At 37.4% G+C, this 16,064-nt stretch overlaps 2 protein-coding genes across 4 annotated transcripts in view; both read right to left on the bottom strand.

Annotated features, from left to right (window-relative positions):
• Positions 1-16,064, bottom strand: part of cgnl1 (cingulin-like 1) — a 238,340-nt gene that overhangs the window by 163,825 nt on the left and 58,451 nt on the right. The gene's annotated exons all lie outside the window — the stretch shown is intronic.
• The window catches only part of LOC127449516 (myocardial zonula adherens protein-like), a 20,663-nt gene extending 4,599 nt beyond the window's left edge, over positions 1-16,064 (bottom strand). Inside the window, exons 1-12 of one of the 3 annotated variants that reach the window (XM_051713019.1) lie at positions 15,803-16,064; positions 15,314-15,678; positions 13,932-14,006; positions 8,901-8,996; positions 6,937-7,095; positions 5,710-5,802; positions 5,496-5,609; positions 5,104-5,256; positions 1,254-1,379; positions 598-726; positions 397-491; positions 5-110 (exon numbers count right to left, since the gene is read on the bottom strand). In XM_051713019.1, the coding sequence (XP_051568979.1) occupies positions 5-110; positions 397-491; positions 598-726; positions 1,254-1,379; positions 5,104-5,256; positions 5,496-5,609; positions 5,710-5,802; positions 6,937-7,095; positions 8,901-8,996; positions 13,932-14,006; positions 15,314-15,382 (1,215 nt within the window). In that variant the 5' untranslated portion in view covers positions 15,383-15,678; positions 15,803-16,064. Of the gene's footprint in view, positions 1-4; positions 111-396; positions 492-597; positions 727-1,253; positions 1,380-5,103; positions 5,257-5,495; positions 5,610-5,709; positions 5,803-6,936; positions 7,096-8,900; positions 8,997-13,931; positions 14,007-15,313; positions 15,763-15,802 lie in introns of those variants that run through there. The other 2 variants (XM_051713009.1, XM_051713012.1) reach the window with 2 other exon arrangements.

Below are 16,064 nucleotides of genomic sequence, written 5' to 3'. Positions count from 1 at the left end.
TCACCTCCTCTATCATACCCTTGACTTTCCTCTGCTGTGAGAACACCATGTCATTGAGGTGCTTTATTCTCTCTCTCAATTCTGCTGCTTCTCCTTTCAGCTGCTCGGACCTGAGAAGAAAGACGTTGTTTAGGTTTGATACGATATATGCAATAAAACCATTAGTGCTATGAAATCAAATTATACCATCAGGGACAGAATGTTACATTTCATTTGTAATTGCAGTGCATCACACTGTCTTGAAATATAATCATTTTAGTGATGTTACATGTTATTAGGGCCCTTGGGCTGTCTACTGGAACCAAATAATTTTTACTGTCCTGAATGAGGAAAACACCACAACATCACTGGTTTCAGCTGGAAAAACTCATTATAGGTAAATCTAGGATGTCTTACTGTTTGGCTACAGCTTTGTCTGCATGGTCAACTTGGTCCAAACCATGCAAGCGTTGTTCACAATCACAGAGCTTTTTGATCAGGTCACACTTCTCCTGTTATAAAGGGAGAAATGTTGAAATGTTGAAAAAGCTTTACCCAGTTCTGACCTTCTCCCTCTGGAGGTAAAAAGCAAAGACTGAGCTACATGACAGTATTTACCTGAGCCATACAATTTAGTAGTCGTTCCACCTCTGCTATTCTTTTGTCTCTTTCTGTGATCTTTGCCTCAGCTATCTTAGCATTCTTCTCGGCCTCCTCAAGCCTCCTCAAGTAGTCATCAAGCTGTGCCTGTATCAAAAAGGAATAGAGGTCTTACAAATATTTTTCACCCAGAATCATTTTGTTATATTAAAGCTGAAGTGTGCAAATTGTTCTGTTAAAATATGTTGTCCTATCCAAGCTTATTATGCAGAACTAAATAAATAAGCCATTTTTAAGTCAATTCCCTTTGTTTTGTTTGAGCATCCCAACCAGCCAGACAGTCACCATCCTCTCTATAAGTCTTCACTTTCACCACCAGGTGGAACCCTTATTTTGGAAAAATAAATAAAGTAAAAAATCTCTGACTTCCCTGGTGAATAACTACAGATGTTTCCTGTTATGAGATTGAAATCCTCACACCCTGTATGTTAAGGAAAATACAAAACCACTCCAGTCTTTTACAACATGTCTTTATATATCACAATCCTTAAATAACACTTAGAAACTACTGCATTATTTCTATGTGTTGCAGTTTAGGCTAAACTAGTTAGTCCGAAAGGTGTTGTGGAAGTCTGTGTTTAGTTGTGTCTGTGTTTGGTTGGTTACATCTGTACCTGCAGAGCTTCTATCTCCTCTGTGTACTTCCTCCGCTGTTCCTGCAGCTGTTCCTCGTATTCCCTCTGTAGCTTTGCACTCATCTCTTTCAATGCTTGAGTGTTGGCCTCCTGAGAAGTGTCCACCTAAATGCAAAAACCAGTGTGTTACAAAAATTTTAAAACATACATTTACTTGACCAAGTAGATGGAAATGAACTTTTTTAGCATTGAGATATTAGGTTAAAATGTATATATACAGTATATATATTTTATATATATATATATAAATAGTACACATCCTGTATATATATATGTACAGTACACACTCAGTAAATGTTTCCATCCATCGATCTATCTATCTACAGTTGTGCTCAAAAGTTTGCATACCCTGGCAGAAATTGTGAAATATTGGCATTGATTTTGAAAATATGACTGATCATGCAAAAAAAAAAAAAAAATTGTGTGTCTTTTATTTAAGGATAGTGATCATATGAAGCCATTTATTACCACATAGTTGTTTGGCTCCTTTTTAAATAATAATGATAACAGAAATCACCCAAATGGCCCTGATCAAAAGTTTACATACCCTTGAATGTTTGGCCTTGTTACAGACACACAATGTGACACACACAGGTTTAAATGGCAATTAAAGGTTAATTTCCCACACCTGTGGCTTTTTAAATTGCAGTTAGCGTCTGTGTATAAATAGTCAATGAGTTTGTTAGCTCTCACGTGGATGCACTGAGCAGGCTAGATACTGAGCCATGGGGAGCAGAAAAGAACTGTCAAAAGACCTACAAAGAAAAACCCACAGGTAACTTCAGGAGAAATACAGGCTGCTCTGGAAAAAGACGGTGTGGTTGTTTCAAGGAGCACAATATGATGATACTTGAACAAAAATGAGCTGCATGGTCGAGTAGCCAGAAAGAAGCCTTTCCTGCGCCAACGTCACAAAAAAACCCGGTTACAACATGCCCGACAACACCTTGACACGCCTCACAGCTTCTGGCACACTGTAATTTGGAGTGATGAGACCAAAATAGAGCTTTATGTTCACAACCATAAGCGCTATGTTTGGAGAGGGGTCAACAAGGCCTAAATTGAAAAGAATACCATCCCCACTGTGAAGCATGGTGGTGGCTCACTGATGTTTTGGGGGTGTGTGAGCTCTAAAGAAACGGGGAATCTTGTGAAAATTGATGGCAAGATGAATGCAGCATGTTATCAGGAAATACTAGCAGACAATTTGCATTCTTCTGCACGAAAGCTGCGCATGGGGCGCTATTGGACTTTCCAGCACGACAATGACCCTAAGCACAAGGCCAAGTTGACCCTCCAGTGGTTACAGCAGAAAAAGGTTCTGGAGTGGCCATCACAGTCTCCTTAATACCTTAATATCATTGAGCCACTCTGGGGAGATCTCAAACAACTTTGCATGACCTGGAGGCATTTTACCAAGACGAATGGGCAGCTATACCACCTGCAAGAATTTGGGGCCTCATAGACAACTATTACAAAAGACTGCACGCTGTCATTGATGCTAAAGGGGGCAATACACAGTATTAAGAACTAAGGGTATGCAGACCTTTGAACAGGGGTCATTTCATTTTTTTCTTTGTTGCCATGTTTTGTTTTATGATTGTGCCATTCTGTTATAACCTACAGTTGAATATGAATCCCATAAGAAATAAAAGAAAGGTGTTTTGACTGCTCACTCATGTTTTCTTTAAAAATGGTACATATATTACCAATTCTCCAAGGGTATGCAAACTTTGAGCACAACTGTACCTACATTTAGTAAAGTCTTTGTTGACCCCTCTCCAAACATAGCGCTTATGGTTGTGACCATAAAGCTCTATTTTGGTCTCGTCACTCCAAATTACAGTGTGCCAGAAGCTGTGAGGCGTGTCAAGGTGTTGTCGGGCATATTGTAACCAGGATTTTTTGTGGCGTTGGCACAGTAAAGGCTTCTTTCTGGCTACTCGACCATGCAGCTCATTTTTGTTCAAGTATCGTTGTATTGTGCTCCTTGAAACAACCACACCGTCTTTTTCCAGAGCAGCCTGTATTTCTCCTGAGGTTACCTGTGGGTTTTTCTTTGTATCCCGAACAATTCTTCTGGCAGTTGTGGCTGAAATCTTTCTTGGTCTACCTGACCGTGGCTTGGTATCAAGAGATCCCTGAATTTTCCACTTCTTAATAAGTGATTGAACAGTACTGACTGGCATTTTCAAGGCTTTGGATATCTTTTTATATCCTTTTCCATCTTTATAAAGTTCCATTACCTTGTCACGCAGGTCTTTTGACAGTTCTTTTCTGCTCCCCATGGCTCAGTATCTAGCCTGCTCAGTGCATCCACGTGAGAGCTAACAAACTCATTGACTATTTATACACAGACACTAATTGTAATTTTAAAAGCCACAGGTGTGGGAAATTAAACTTTAATTGCCATTTAAACCTGTGTGTGTCACCTTGTGTGTCTGTAACAAGACCAAACATTCAAGGGTATGTAAACTTTTGATCAGGGCCATTTGGGTGATTTCTGTTATCATAATGATTTAAAAAGGAGCCAAACAACTATGTGATAATAAATGGCTTCATATGATCACTGTCCATAAATAAAAGACTGTTTTTTGCATGATCAGTCCTATTTTCAAAATCAATGCCAAAATTTCACAATTTCTGCCAGGGTATGCAAACTTTTGAGCACAAATCAATCAATCTATCTATCTATCTAATATATAGATATTAAGCTCAATCGATAGCATTTATGGCATAATGTTGATTACCACAAAAAATTATTAGACTCGTGCCTCCTTTTCTTAAAGCAAAAATCAAGTTCAAAGTGAGGCACTTACAATGGAAGTGAATGGGGCCAAATTTTAGAGGGTTTAAAGGCAGAACGTGAAGCTTATAGTTTTATAAAAGCACTTACATTAATTCTTCTGTTAAAACATGTGTATTATTTGAGCTGTAAAGTCATTTTAATCGTCGTTTTATGGTCCTTTTACAGTTTACGGCGTTATGTCGTCATGGCAATGAAGTGGTACAATTGGATATAACTTTACACAGAAAAGGTTAGTAAGCGAATTTATCAAACTAAAATCATATTAACATGCATATTATTTTACATCTTGTGATTATACTTTTGAAACAGTGAGTATTTTAATGTTTACAGATTGGCCCCATTCACTTCCATTGTAAGTGCCTCACTGTAATCCAGATTTTGGCTTTTTTCTTTTTTAAAGAAAAGGAGGGATGAGTCAACATACATTTTTGTGGTTATCAACATTATGCTGCAAATGCTCTCTATTGAGCTTAACTTGTATTGAAGCTGGAATATTCCTTTAAAGAGTCTTGTGATGTGACAAATAAATTCTTCATTTGTACAGATAAAGTACATAATTATACAAAAATTAGAAAAATAGTTTAAAATAATTTTAGATGAAGTATAGCATGTCACACTGCTGCACACTACCTATAAAGAATGTAGTAAATTGTGTCCAAGTTTGTATACCAGCCAGTAGGTTTTATGTTTTGTATATGAAAAAGTAAAAAACATTACATTGAATTTTTTTTTTATTTTTTTATTTTTATCAAAAATTACCTTGGTATAACAGCACATGTTATTTGGACATGTACCATTGTAGAGTAAATTATATTGCATTTTGCATTGTAATTCCATTGAGTTACAATGTAAATACCATGGTGCATGATTAGAATAATCATTTAGTACCCTGGTATACATATTACATATACAAGTAGCATGGTATTACCATCTGATGTACAATGGTACCACCTAAGTACTTTTTGTAATGGTTTGCCTGATAATATTAGTGCTGTGTGTGCTTGCATGATATGCGTGCACCTGATGTTTCAGAGAGCGGTTTTCAGCATGTGCTGCTGCTAGTTGTCTCTCTGTTTCCTTCAGTTTCTCCTCTGTCTTCTCTAAGGAGCTGCACAGAGATCTCATCTCATCCCTGTTCCCCACACGGTTATGACAGCTTTCCAGCAATGACTTCTAAAATTGCCACCAGCAACAAAAGCACACATGCAACTATACAGTAATTACATGGACAAATGTTAGGAATGACTCACAAAGCATGTGACTATGCTATCAATAAACATTATTTTTTGTGATACAGTATTTGTGTTAAAAGTTGGACAGTCTAGTTGAACAAACTCAACAAACATGATGTCAAAAGCTACCTCCTGACAGAACTAGTCTTTGTCAAAAGGCAATGACTATTATTTGTGTACCTGCAGGTCAATGTTTGAAGATATGAGGGAGCTGTTCATCTGGTCAAAGCTCTCCATTGCTGCCCTTCTTGTTCTCACCTCTGACTCTAGGTAACACTTATGAGAGTTGGTTGCCTGGGACAAACACAGTCAGCACATTACGAACCTGCCACACTACTATGAAACATATGATATTTTTAGGTATTAGTCATTTGTCATGCTGTCTTTTGCTCACCTTTAATTCCTGAGATAATTTTTGCATTGACTGTTGCATCCCTCCAAACTGGCCATACATCCGCTCTCTGACTTTTTCCAAAGAGTCACGTACCTGTTGGGAAATAGAGTGGCATGTTTCTCATTAGAATTAGAGAAAAATATTCAACCCTGCTCAAAGAAAAATCATCTTCCTCAAGAAGAAGAGTTGTGTGTTGGCTCTAACTAAACATCTGAACCAGCTAATAAAGGTCTTCTGGTTGACTTGACTTGAATTACAGGAAGTAAAGTAGAATGTAATGTTGTATGTAATGTAAGTATTTTCCTGTCGCTCTGGTAGGGCATGATGCTAGTAACACCAAGGTCATGGGAGCAATTCCCAGTGAACACAATGTAAAATGTATAACTGTAAATCACGTGAATGACGTGAAAGCAAGTGAATGGTGACCAAAACTTTGAAGCTCCAAAAAGCACATAAAGGCAGCATAAAAGTAATTCATAAGACTCCAGTTGTTTAATTTATGCCTTCTGAAGTGATCCAATCGCTTTTGGGTGAGAACAGACCAAACTGTAACTCCTTTTTCACTGTACATCTTGTCATTGCAGTCTCTAGGCATGTAATGATTTCAAGCTCGATTACACTTCCTAGTGTTTGACGCATGCGCAGAGTGCTAGATGGCGATAGGAAGTGTAATGGAGCTTGAAATCATGATCGCCAAGGAGACTGCTGATGTCAACATTTATAGTGAAAAATTAGTAATATTTTGATCTGTTCTCACCCAAAATCGATTAAATCACTTCAGAAGACATGGATCAAACCACTGGAGTCTATTGATTACTTTTATGCTCTCTTTATATGCTTTTTGGAGCTTCACAGTTTTGGTCACCATACACTTGCATTGTGTGGACCTAGCTGAGATATTTCTCTAAAAATCTTCGTTTGTGTTTTGCAGAATGAAGGTCATAATTTTCTGGGATGGAATGAGGGTGAGTAATGATGAGAGTACTTTCATTTTTGGGCAAACTCTTTCTTTAAGAACCTTACATCTTTGCTTTGGATTAAAGCGTCTCCCAAAATGCATAAATGTAAAGGTATGTTTGAGTAAGGTTCAAACTAAACTCTGCAGGATGGTAGGCCTGTTTCTCTTTTTCACTCTCTACTGCCAGGTCATACATAAATCTTGATCAGCATGTTTTTAATGGCATTGGCATGACATTCGTACAAGGTAGAGTCTCTCTCTGTACTTACCTCTTTGATGTACCTCATCTCATCTCTCAGGTGATTGACAGAAACCTCGTGTGCCATCACTTCCTGTTGGTGGTTGGTGCCTGTGCTTTGCACCATGCCATAAACTCTGTGCCCGTGCTGAATAGGCTGCTCCCTACCGATGCCATTGGTTACAGGGTGCTGAGGGAATAGGACCACAGGGGTCAGATTTCCATTGCGGATGTGTTTAAAAGGAGACAGTGTAATTGTTGTGTTAATGAGTGCGAGCTGTATCTGTACTATATGTATTTTAAGTGCATTCTTGTTGATAGTTTTTGGTATATACATTTTAGATTGAGAGAGTGAGTGAACAGTATTGTTTTATTTTTTTTATTTTGTATTTATTTTGATTATTGAAGAGATTACATTGCATTTTATTGTCATTTGTTTCTTTTTATATTTAGACTATTTGGTCGGAAAACGTGTATGCTTTTAAATGGGGCAATCTCGTTTGAACAGCGGGTAAAGTTAAACACTTCCCTTATGATGTGTTACATTCATTTCGGTTTTTCAGAGAATGTATTTTTACATGTGTATTTTGTCTTACTGTACTGGCAGAGTTTTTATAGTCAAAACAAGTGAAAAAATCTACCAGTACTGAAGAAGTAATCCAAAGTATTTAGAATACGTTACTGACCTTGAGTAATCTAACGAAATACATTACAAATTACATTTTACAGCATGTATTCTGTAATCTGTAGTGGAATACATTTCAAAAGTAACCCTCCCCACCCTGTTTATAATGAATTCTATCTCCTATTCTATTCTAGTCTCCTAAGCAACCACATTGGCCCGGTTGCTAGGGACGGTAGAGTCACATGGGGTAACCTCCTCATGGTCGTGATTAGTGGTTCTCGCTCTCAATGGGGCACGTGGTAAGTTGTGCGTGGATCGCGGAGAGTAGCATGAGCCTCCACATGCTGTGAGTCTCTGCGGTGTCATGCACAACGAACCACATGATAAGATGTGCGGATTGACTGTCTCAGAAGCGGAGGCAACTGAGGCTTGTCCTCCGCCACTCGGATTGAGGTGAGTAACTACACCACCACGAGGACCTACTAAGTAGTGGGAATTTTCCCCCTCTAGTAAGACCTTTGATATTTGTGCAAAGATGTACTTCAAAAATATTACTCTTAATAAGAATTTTTGTTATTCCTGTAAAAAAATAAAATAAAAAATTGAATAAATCCTTAAAATAATTTACTTGAGAAGCTACACTGCATAAGATATTTAGGCTTTTCAGAGCAAGTATTTTTTTTATATAAGTGTATTTTGTTTTACTGTCCTGGCAGATTTTTTTATAATCAAAAACAAGTGAAAGAATTTGCTAGTGCTGAAGAAGTAATCCAAAGTATTTAGAATACGTTACTGACCTTGAGTAATCTAATGAAATACATTACAAATTACATTTTACAGCATGTATTCTGTAATCTGTAGGGGAATACATTTCAAAAGTAACCCTCCCAACCCTGCCAGTATACTAGGTCACTGATATCCCTCAGATTCTGCATCCAAAAGAGTCATATATGAGTTTTGTTTGACTTGAGAGAGCTAATTTTTGTAATAAGCAAACAAGCATGTTACTGTATATAGAAATCCCTACAGCCATACAGATACTCTTCAGCTCATGCTTGCTTTGTAAACAATAATGCACCAAACTCAAATGTCTTTTTGGGAAACCAGCACCAGTGTTTTACACTGCACTGCCATTGTATCAGTTTCATAAACACAATTACTCAGATAAATTACCCGGTGGCACAAAGACATTCAACATATGCACAACAATGTGTATTGTATTTATGTTTTTTGGAAATGCAATGTATATTTTTATATGTGTATTATTTCAGGAAAAGTCTCTATCTATATGAAGGTCATGCAATTAAAAGACGTCATCAGAATGGTTAAGAGACATATAGGTTTGCTGTGTTCTCATGAAGCTGTTGTACCTTGTCTTCTTGTTCAAGTGATTCTCTTCCAGGTGGTCTCTCTCTCTGCATGAGGGCATGTTTCCTTCTCCGGGAACCATTGACCATTTTCTCTTCCTGTGATGTAACACATAGTGGCTGTAAATGTATTTATCTTCACACAGGTCTTATAAAAGTACTTCTATAATCTGATATTTTCCAGGCATGTTCATGTGTGGGTTTGACATTTGGAAAATCAGTATTTTGTTCACTTTTTTCTTGAGGTAAAGGCTTATCACAGATTGCAGTTTTGCCCAGGTCAAATGTGTAGTATGCTACTTGTTAAAACCATTCAAATCCTCCTTATTGAAAAGGCAAGGTTTTCTTGTTTATAATAAACCATATCCCTATATTCTTTCTCTTATATGAGTGCTGTTTTCACATAGTTCTGAGGTGGAACAACATTGATCAAGTCCAGCTGTGATCACACACTCATGGTGTGGTATTCCCCTTTCTCTTCTCATGACATCGTTTCTCAGAACTGTTATCCTGTACGTGTAGTGACCACACCCCTTTACATATCTATTCCAAATCAAAGCATAGAGCTTTCTCACTGAGATAGTGAGAGTAGACTGTCTCAACTTTAAGAGGTGAACACAAAAATAATTCTTCATTAAAGTAAAGAATCAGATATTTTGAAATAGAGAGCCGAAGAGTAATGTTTCACCTCTGACTCTGACTGAAAGAGCGGGAAGAGATACAAGAGTAGAACAATGATGCCAGTGTTTGTCGTGGCCTTTTGCAATGGACTTCATAAAACTTGAAAGATAATCCACAAAAATACAAGCCAATGAGACGGACTCAAAGGAGGGAGAGGAATTTTAAATGCTGAAGAAAGGAGTGTATGCGGGAGGGACATATTTCTCTAAGTACAACTTCCAGTTTTTGTTATTAAGCGTAGTGATATGAGCGGCATGTATAAATGTTTGCGAACATACACTGTAAAATATTGCCAGGATTTTACAGCAATTTCTTACAATAAAATACTGTTTTCAGTATTTTACTGTAAAAATCAATGCAGGCTATGTAATTTTCAGTCACAACACAACAAATTACTATGAAAAAAATTAGAATATAGCACTGCATTATGAGAAAACGGTGTTCCCTTTTGGATGGGACCTTCTCTTATTTATATCTAATTACTTTTCTCCCAGTTGGTGCAATTTGTGTTTAAGAACACAATTTATTGTACTGTAATGTATGGAGAAAATAGTCAATTTAGTGGTTGATTTTATGTCAGCCTCTGATGTATACACTATATGTATACACTATATGATACATCTGTAAGTAAAGAAATAGTATCATTTTAAATGAACAATGAGAAACGGATGTTTGCAAAGCCAGGCTATAATATGGTTGGTTTTATCGCTCATGAACGTTTTATCAGGCATGCAAGATAGCAACACTCAGCATACAAATCTCAACGATGGTGACAATTAACAAACACTGTAAATAAAAAAAAATAAAGATGATCATTGTGATTCTACGACACAGCACTGCTACATTACAGTCATTTCTTGGTCCTGTTCACTGTGAAGGCACAGTATATAGTTGTCTTTTAATTATAATACATTTTAGAAATACTATTGTAAAATATACTGTGGAAGTCAGGAATTTACTGTAAACTCACACATGAACGCACATTGGACGTCAAGATTTTCACTGAAAAATGACGTATTTTGTGTTCTTTCTCACCAATACTTATCATCTTTCTTCAGAAGACTTGGAATATAGCAAGAGTTACTTTTATGATATTTTTGGGTCCTTTTTAAGCTTTAAAGTGAGACCAGGGCCATGCACAAAGTTAAAAATAGTAACTAGATGAACTAGATTTCATGTCATAGCTGTTACTATATCATGAATTTTAGTTCAGCTGGTGCTCTGTATTGACCAATCAGAATCCACTACCGGAACTACAATCCTCCAGACAATTTTGATCATCACATTTTGCAGAAATTATTCTATTTGACTGTATAAAAGCAACAGTATCCTTTTACAAATATTCCTGTGCACCATATTTTACTGATATACAATAGCACTTTATATCTGCTATATCTGCCTCATATTAAAGGAATTTTCCGGTTTCAATACAAGTTAAGCTCAATCGACAGCATTCGACTCGTCCCTCTTTTTCTTTAAATAAAGGAAAAAATCTGGGTTACAGTGAAGCACTTACAATGGAAGTGAATGGGGGCCAGTCTGTAAACTTTAAAATACTCACTGTTTTAAAAGTATAGCCAAAAGACGTAAACAATATGTGTGTTAACATAATTTTAGTGTGATAAAATCACTTACTAACCTTTTCTGTGTAAAGTTGTAGCCGATTTTACAACTGTAAACCCTGTAATCCAGGTTACAGCTCAAATAATACAATAAGTTTTAACAGAAGAATTAATGTAAGTGCTTTTATAAATTATAAGCTTCACATTTCTGCCTTTAACCCGCCAAAAATTGGCCCCATTCACTTCCATTGTAAGTGCCTAACTGTAACTTCGATTTTTGCCTTTTTTCAAGAAAAGGAAGGACTAGTTGAATTTATATTTTGTGGAAATCAACATTTTGCCTCAAATGCTGGCGATTGAGCTTAATTTTGATTGAACCCGGAATATACATTTAACCCAGCTTTGTGTATTTTCCATGTAATCTTATCGATTAAACACACTGTCCTCTAGCTGTTCCTTAACTAAGCTCTATTGTTGTTGTACAAAGCTGTGCTGCTGGGGGTGTTCACCCTGGTCTAGCATCTGTGTGTCAGTATATATTTACATGCGGAGAGTGGTAAAAACTACCCACTCTGGCTTTACTGAGACCAGTTATGTGGTTATTCTTTGTGGTGTAGCTCAATGTTTTTTATAAGCAAGGCTGGTCCTGGATCAGAGTCAATTTCTGGCCTTTCTGTAATCCAACAGGTGTAACTCGTGTAATCCAGGCCGCAGGTACTGTAGGCCCATATCCCATAGTGGATAGGATTACCAAACACACCCTTCTTCATTTTGCAATAGATACATGTCTCTGTTATTGTTATGGCAGTAATAGAATATCTCTGTTTAGAAGAAAACTGCTCTTCTTCGTCTTGACACTCAGCTATCCTCCCTGACTTCTTCCCTCTACTCTTTAACATCTTCCTTTGACCTTGTTACGCTTTTGTATATCAGTACTAATTACGTTGCAAAGGATTACATTCAAAGAGCTTACAGTACATATTCAAAGCCAGTAAAAGTCAGTGCAGAATAGTCATGTTAAACTTGGCCTCACTCTTTATAAAACGGGATACTACATGCAATATCTGGCACTGTCTTACTTGCTATGCACATCCAAATATTTCATAATACTATACAACTTCACAATACAGGTAGATTCAGTTTTAATGTTCTCCACTCTATTTGCATGTAATGACAGTGCAAGGCTTCCTTTTCTATTTGCCTCATTCAGTGAGGGATCGTTTACCTAAATATGAAAATTCTGTCATTATTTTCTCACCCGCATATTATTCTAAACACATATGACTTTCTTTGTTCTGTGAAACACAAAAGGATATATTTAATAGAATGTACAATCACTGATTTCTGAAACTGAGACTTAAATATAGGTCTGTTCATCATAGAGTGATCATATGCCTTAGAAGACATACGTGTCACATGGACTACTTTAATGACACTTTTGGTTGCTTTTTAAAGCTTAACTGTGAGTCAACTGCTATTGAATGAAAAACAGTAATCGTGACATCCTTTAAAATATATCCTTTTGTGTTCCGCAGAAAAAGGAAAATCATATGAGTAAATAATGACAAATGTTTCATTTCTGGATGAACTATCCCTTTAAGAATGTGACGTACTGTATCCATACAAACGTGCGTGGAGTATGGGGTGAAAATCTCAATGTCAACTAGATGTCACATGTCATATAGAGTGAAAAGCGGGTCTAACTGGCCATTGGCAGCCAGGGTTTCATGTATTGACGCTGCCACAACACAGTGACAGCCACAGCTGACCCTTCCCATGAGAGAGAAACTGATAAGGCTGTCAACACTTTCCCTGGATTTCTATTTCTCATTGTTATCTGGCTCATGAAAGTGCCTAATGTTCCCAATGCAGCTACTATCAGAGAGTAAATAGGGAAGATATCAGTTTAAGTTCAAGATTCCAGGCCAAGGTACAGATAAAAACTCTCATGTCTATCTAGACACACCTCTCTTGACTTCTATTCCAGCACAGCACTGTCAGAAGGCTTACGAAAACTACTGTCAAATTTACATGTTGATTTGTCACACAGACTAACCACGTTATCTGTAAACAAGCTCAAAATTAACTTTGCCTCCCTTGGTAAATAAGTGACTCAATTTTGTGAGCTTTGTTTCATCAAGTGAAGTAACATTTACCTATGAAATCTATAGATGTAGGCTAGAACTTTAGCATGGCAGTGCGTCCGTATCCACACGTTTGTATGCAAATCTCTGCCTGTTTTGATCAGTAAAGGTGCACTGCATGCTGCTGCCGAAGCAGTACAGACATATGAAGCACAAAACAGGTGACAAGTATAAAGAAGGGACATACAGCAGTCTCTGCTTTATCTCTTTTCAACACTGATCCAACAAACAGACAACTATTTAGAAGCAAGTTCCTCTTTTTGAAATCCTACGTGTCACAGCTTTAAAAATGTTAAGTCTAGATAAGAAGAGTAAATCCCTTACACACTATAATTATTTTCTGTTTAGTTTTTGCCCCTTTGACATACCCCAAGTAAAGAGCATTGTCTGTTTGTGAGACATCATAACATGGACTGAACTAAAGTTTCAGGTAGGTTTAGAGATTAAGTCAATTGAAAGTTAAGTACACATTGAACATTTTAACAGTCATTTATGCTATCCTGTTGAACTTATCCTGTTATCAGGCCAATATCCCATTTGTGGCGCCCAGTGAAAAAAGGGAGCTTTTATGATGACGTGAAGAGATGGTCAGAGCCAATCTGTCTGGTAGCAGGACATTTATTGAAAGATGCTAAAATGATACTTACAGAGTTGACTTTTTCATTCTGAGCTTTAGGAATGCTCTCAGGTCCCAGGGTTAGTCTGAGGCGCCTAATTCTCCTCTGTTGGGCGTAGTCATGGATATACACATACAAATCGTGGAATAATGCAAACCCCAAAAATAAACAGACAACACAAACAAACAAAACAATTATTAGTAGGCAGATCATACTGATACCCCCATGTTTTCTCAAGATATGGGTGATTTAGCTGTTTCAATGAATCCAAAACAAAGTAAAGAAGCATCATACAGCTACAGGACATTTTTTGTCATAAAACACATCAATGTAGTTGGAGAAACACGCTATGAATTCTTAGAAAAAATACATATACTAGTATGTTTTATCATCTAATTTCTAAGAAAGGGCATTTATACAGTATCCACAGAACATCAGAAGAGGAATAACATTAAAGGTGCCTTTCTGATCCTATATATATATATATATATAAACATGAATAACCAACACTCCTGGAAACATAATCAACAATTTGCTGAAACAAATCTGACTTTCTATAGCTTTGAATAATTTAACATTTCACAACTTTCACACATATGTGGACATTCATTTTTAGGAAAACAATTTGCTCTAGAATTATTATTATTATTATTATCTTTTTCATGTTTATTAGGGGCTACTAGTTACCAATCAAAAAGGGAAATGGAAAATGCACACAACAGTCACGCTCGGATCCCAGGTGGCTAAACACCTGATTATGTCTCACAGAATTAAAAAAGGATTTTGTTAAAACATAACTGCCCTCATAAATGCTTCAATGATTTTCCATTTTAGAATGAGCATTCTATTTTGAAAATATAAAAACCTCTAAGAATAAACATCAATAAAACTATAGTCAAAAAATGTGGTTCAGTGGTTTTTGATGGCCTCTACATTGGTTCGCTCTGTCTAAGTGGATGTCAGTTGATAAACTGTAAGAACATCTCTGAATGGCAGCTGACCACAGCAACAGCTGAGCAACAGGCCTTGATAAAATAAACATGAGATGGCCCTGTCTCCCCGGACGGCATCTCTTATTACAGGTCCTTTTTGAAAAACATAACCCAGAGCCAAAGTGGAAAGTCTATCTCACGCACGTCAACAGCACAGCTCTGTGCCACTGATTAGCCGGGATATGGGCGAGCCATTAGGGCACAGTCCAGAGCAAAAGTAACAGACAAGAGTGTAAGAGTGTGGGGGAGAGAGACACAGAGGACGGAATAAAACAGGCAAAAAATAGAAAAACATAACAATGGGAAGAGTTACAGCTGAAAAGACACAAGGAAACAAAGTTCACAAAAGAGCTGGAAAATTTGAGAGAGGATGGAGTTGGGGAAGGATGTGTCGGCCCCCTAAACAGTGTTTCTTCTTACCTCATTGAGGTCCGGTATCTCTGTTGTGGTTGTGGTGCTGATGGCACCAGCCCTGCCTTTTTGCAGCATGTCTCCTTTTCACTGTCCCTTTCCGTCCACGCCAAACATCCACACAAACACTATCAATGTCTGCCCCACCACACCAAAGGAGGAGAGACTTGGTATGTGAAAGAGAGGAAGTATGAAAAAAAGTTCCCCTCAACAGCTCTGCCAGAATTCCTTCCCTCGGATGAGAAAAGGGAGAGAGAGAGAGTATCAGGGCAAAAAGAGACTTAGTATTCCAATGTGCATTGGTTAGTAGAAAAGCAACTCTCCACTGTGCAGGGAACTCCAGAGTGACAGCGTTCCACATAGACTCCTCCTGACTGAGAGAGAAAGAGAGAGAGTGCTGTCAGTCATTCAGTATCTGTGCTGGCAATACAAGCTCTGTTTCCCATCAGACCCGTCGAGCCACATTTCACCTGTCTATGCTCTCCAGCACCCACCTACCTGCCACCAGCTGCTTTCATGGGGTAGGGTTGATGCCATTTGGGTGGAGCTCGCTTAATTTCTTCTCTAGTGAAGGTGTCACACCTTAAGAGAGTTACACCACTTGTTCTTGTAGTTTGCCTTACTTAGAATTTCACAATGGTGGATCTATTGTAATTTAAAACATAATTGAAAGTGGCACTATGAACATAACAGTGACTAACAAAGAGAAGAGGGAATAAACAGGCTAAAAAAGCATGAAATAATTGTAATAATATGTAAT

The sequence above is a fragment of the Myxocyprinus asiaticus genome, chromosome 2, assembly GCF_019703515.2.
Source record: "Myxocyprinus asiaticus isolate MX2 ecotype Aquarium Trade chromosome 2, UBuf_Myxa_2, whole genome shotgun sequence".
In the NCBI taxonomy this organism is placed as follows: domain Eukaryota; kingdom Metazoa; phylum Chordata; class Actinopteri; order Cypriniformes; family Catostomidae; genus Myxocyprinus; species Myxocyprinus asiaticus.
Note: the sequence above shows the minus strand (reverse complement) of the source record. Positions and strands in the feature narration are given on the sequence as shown.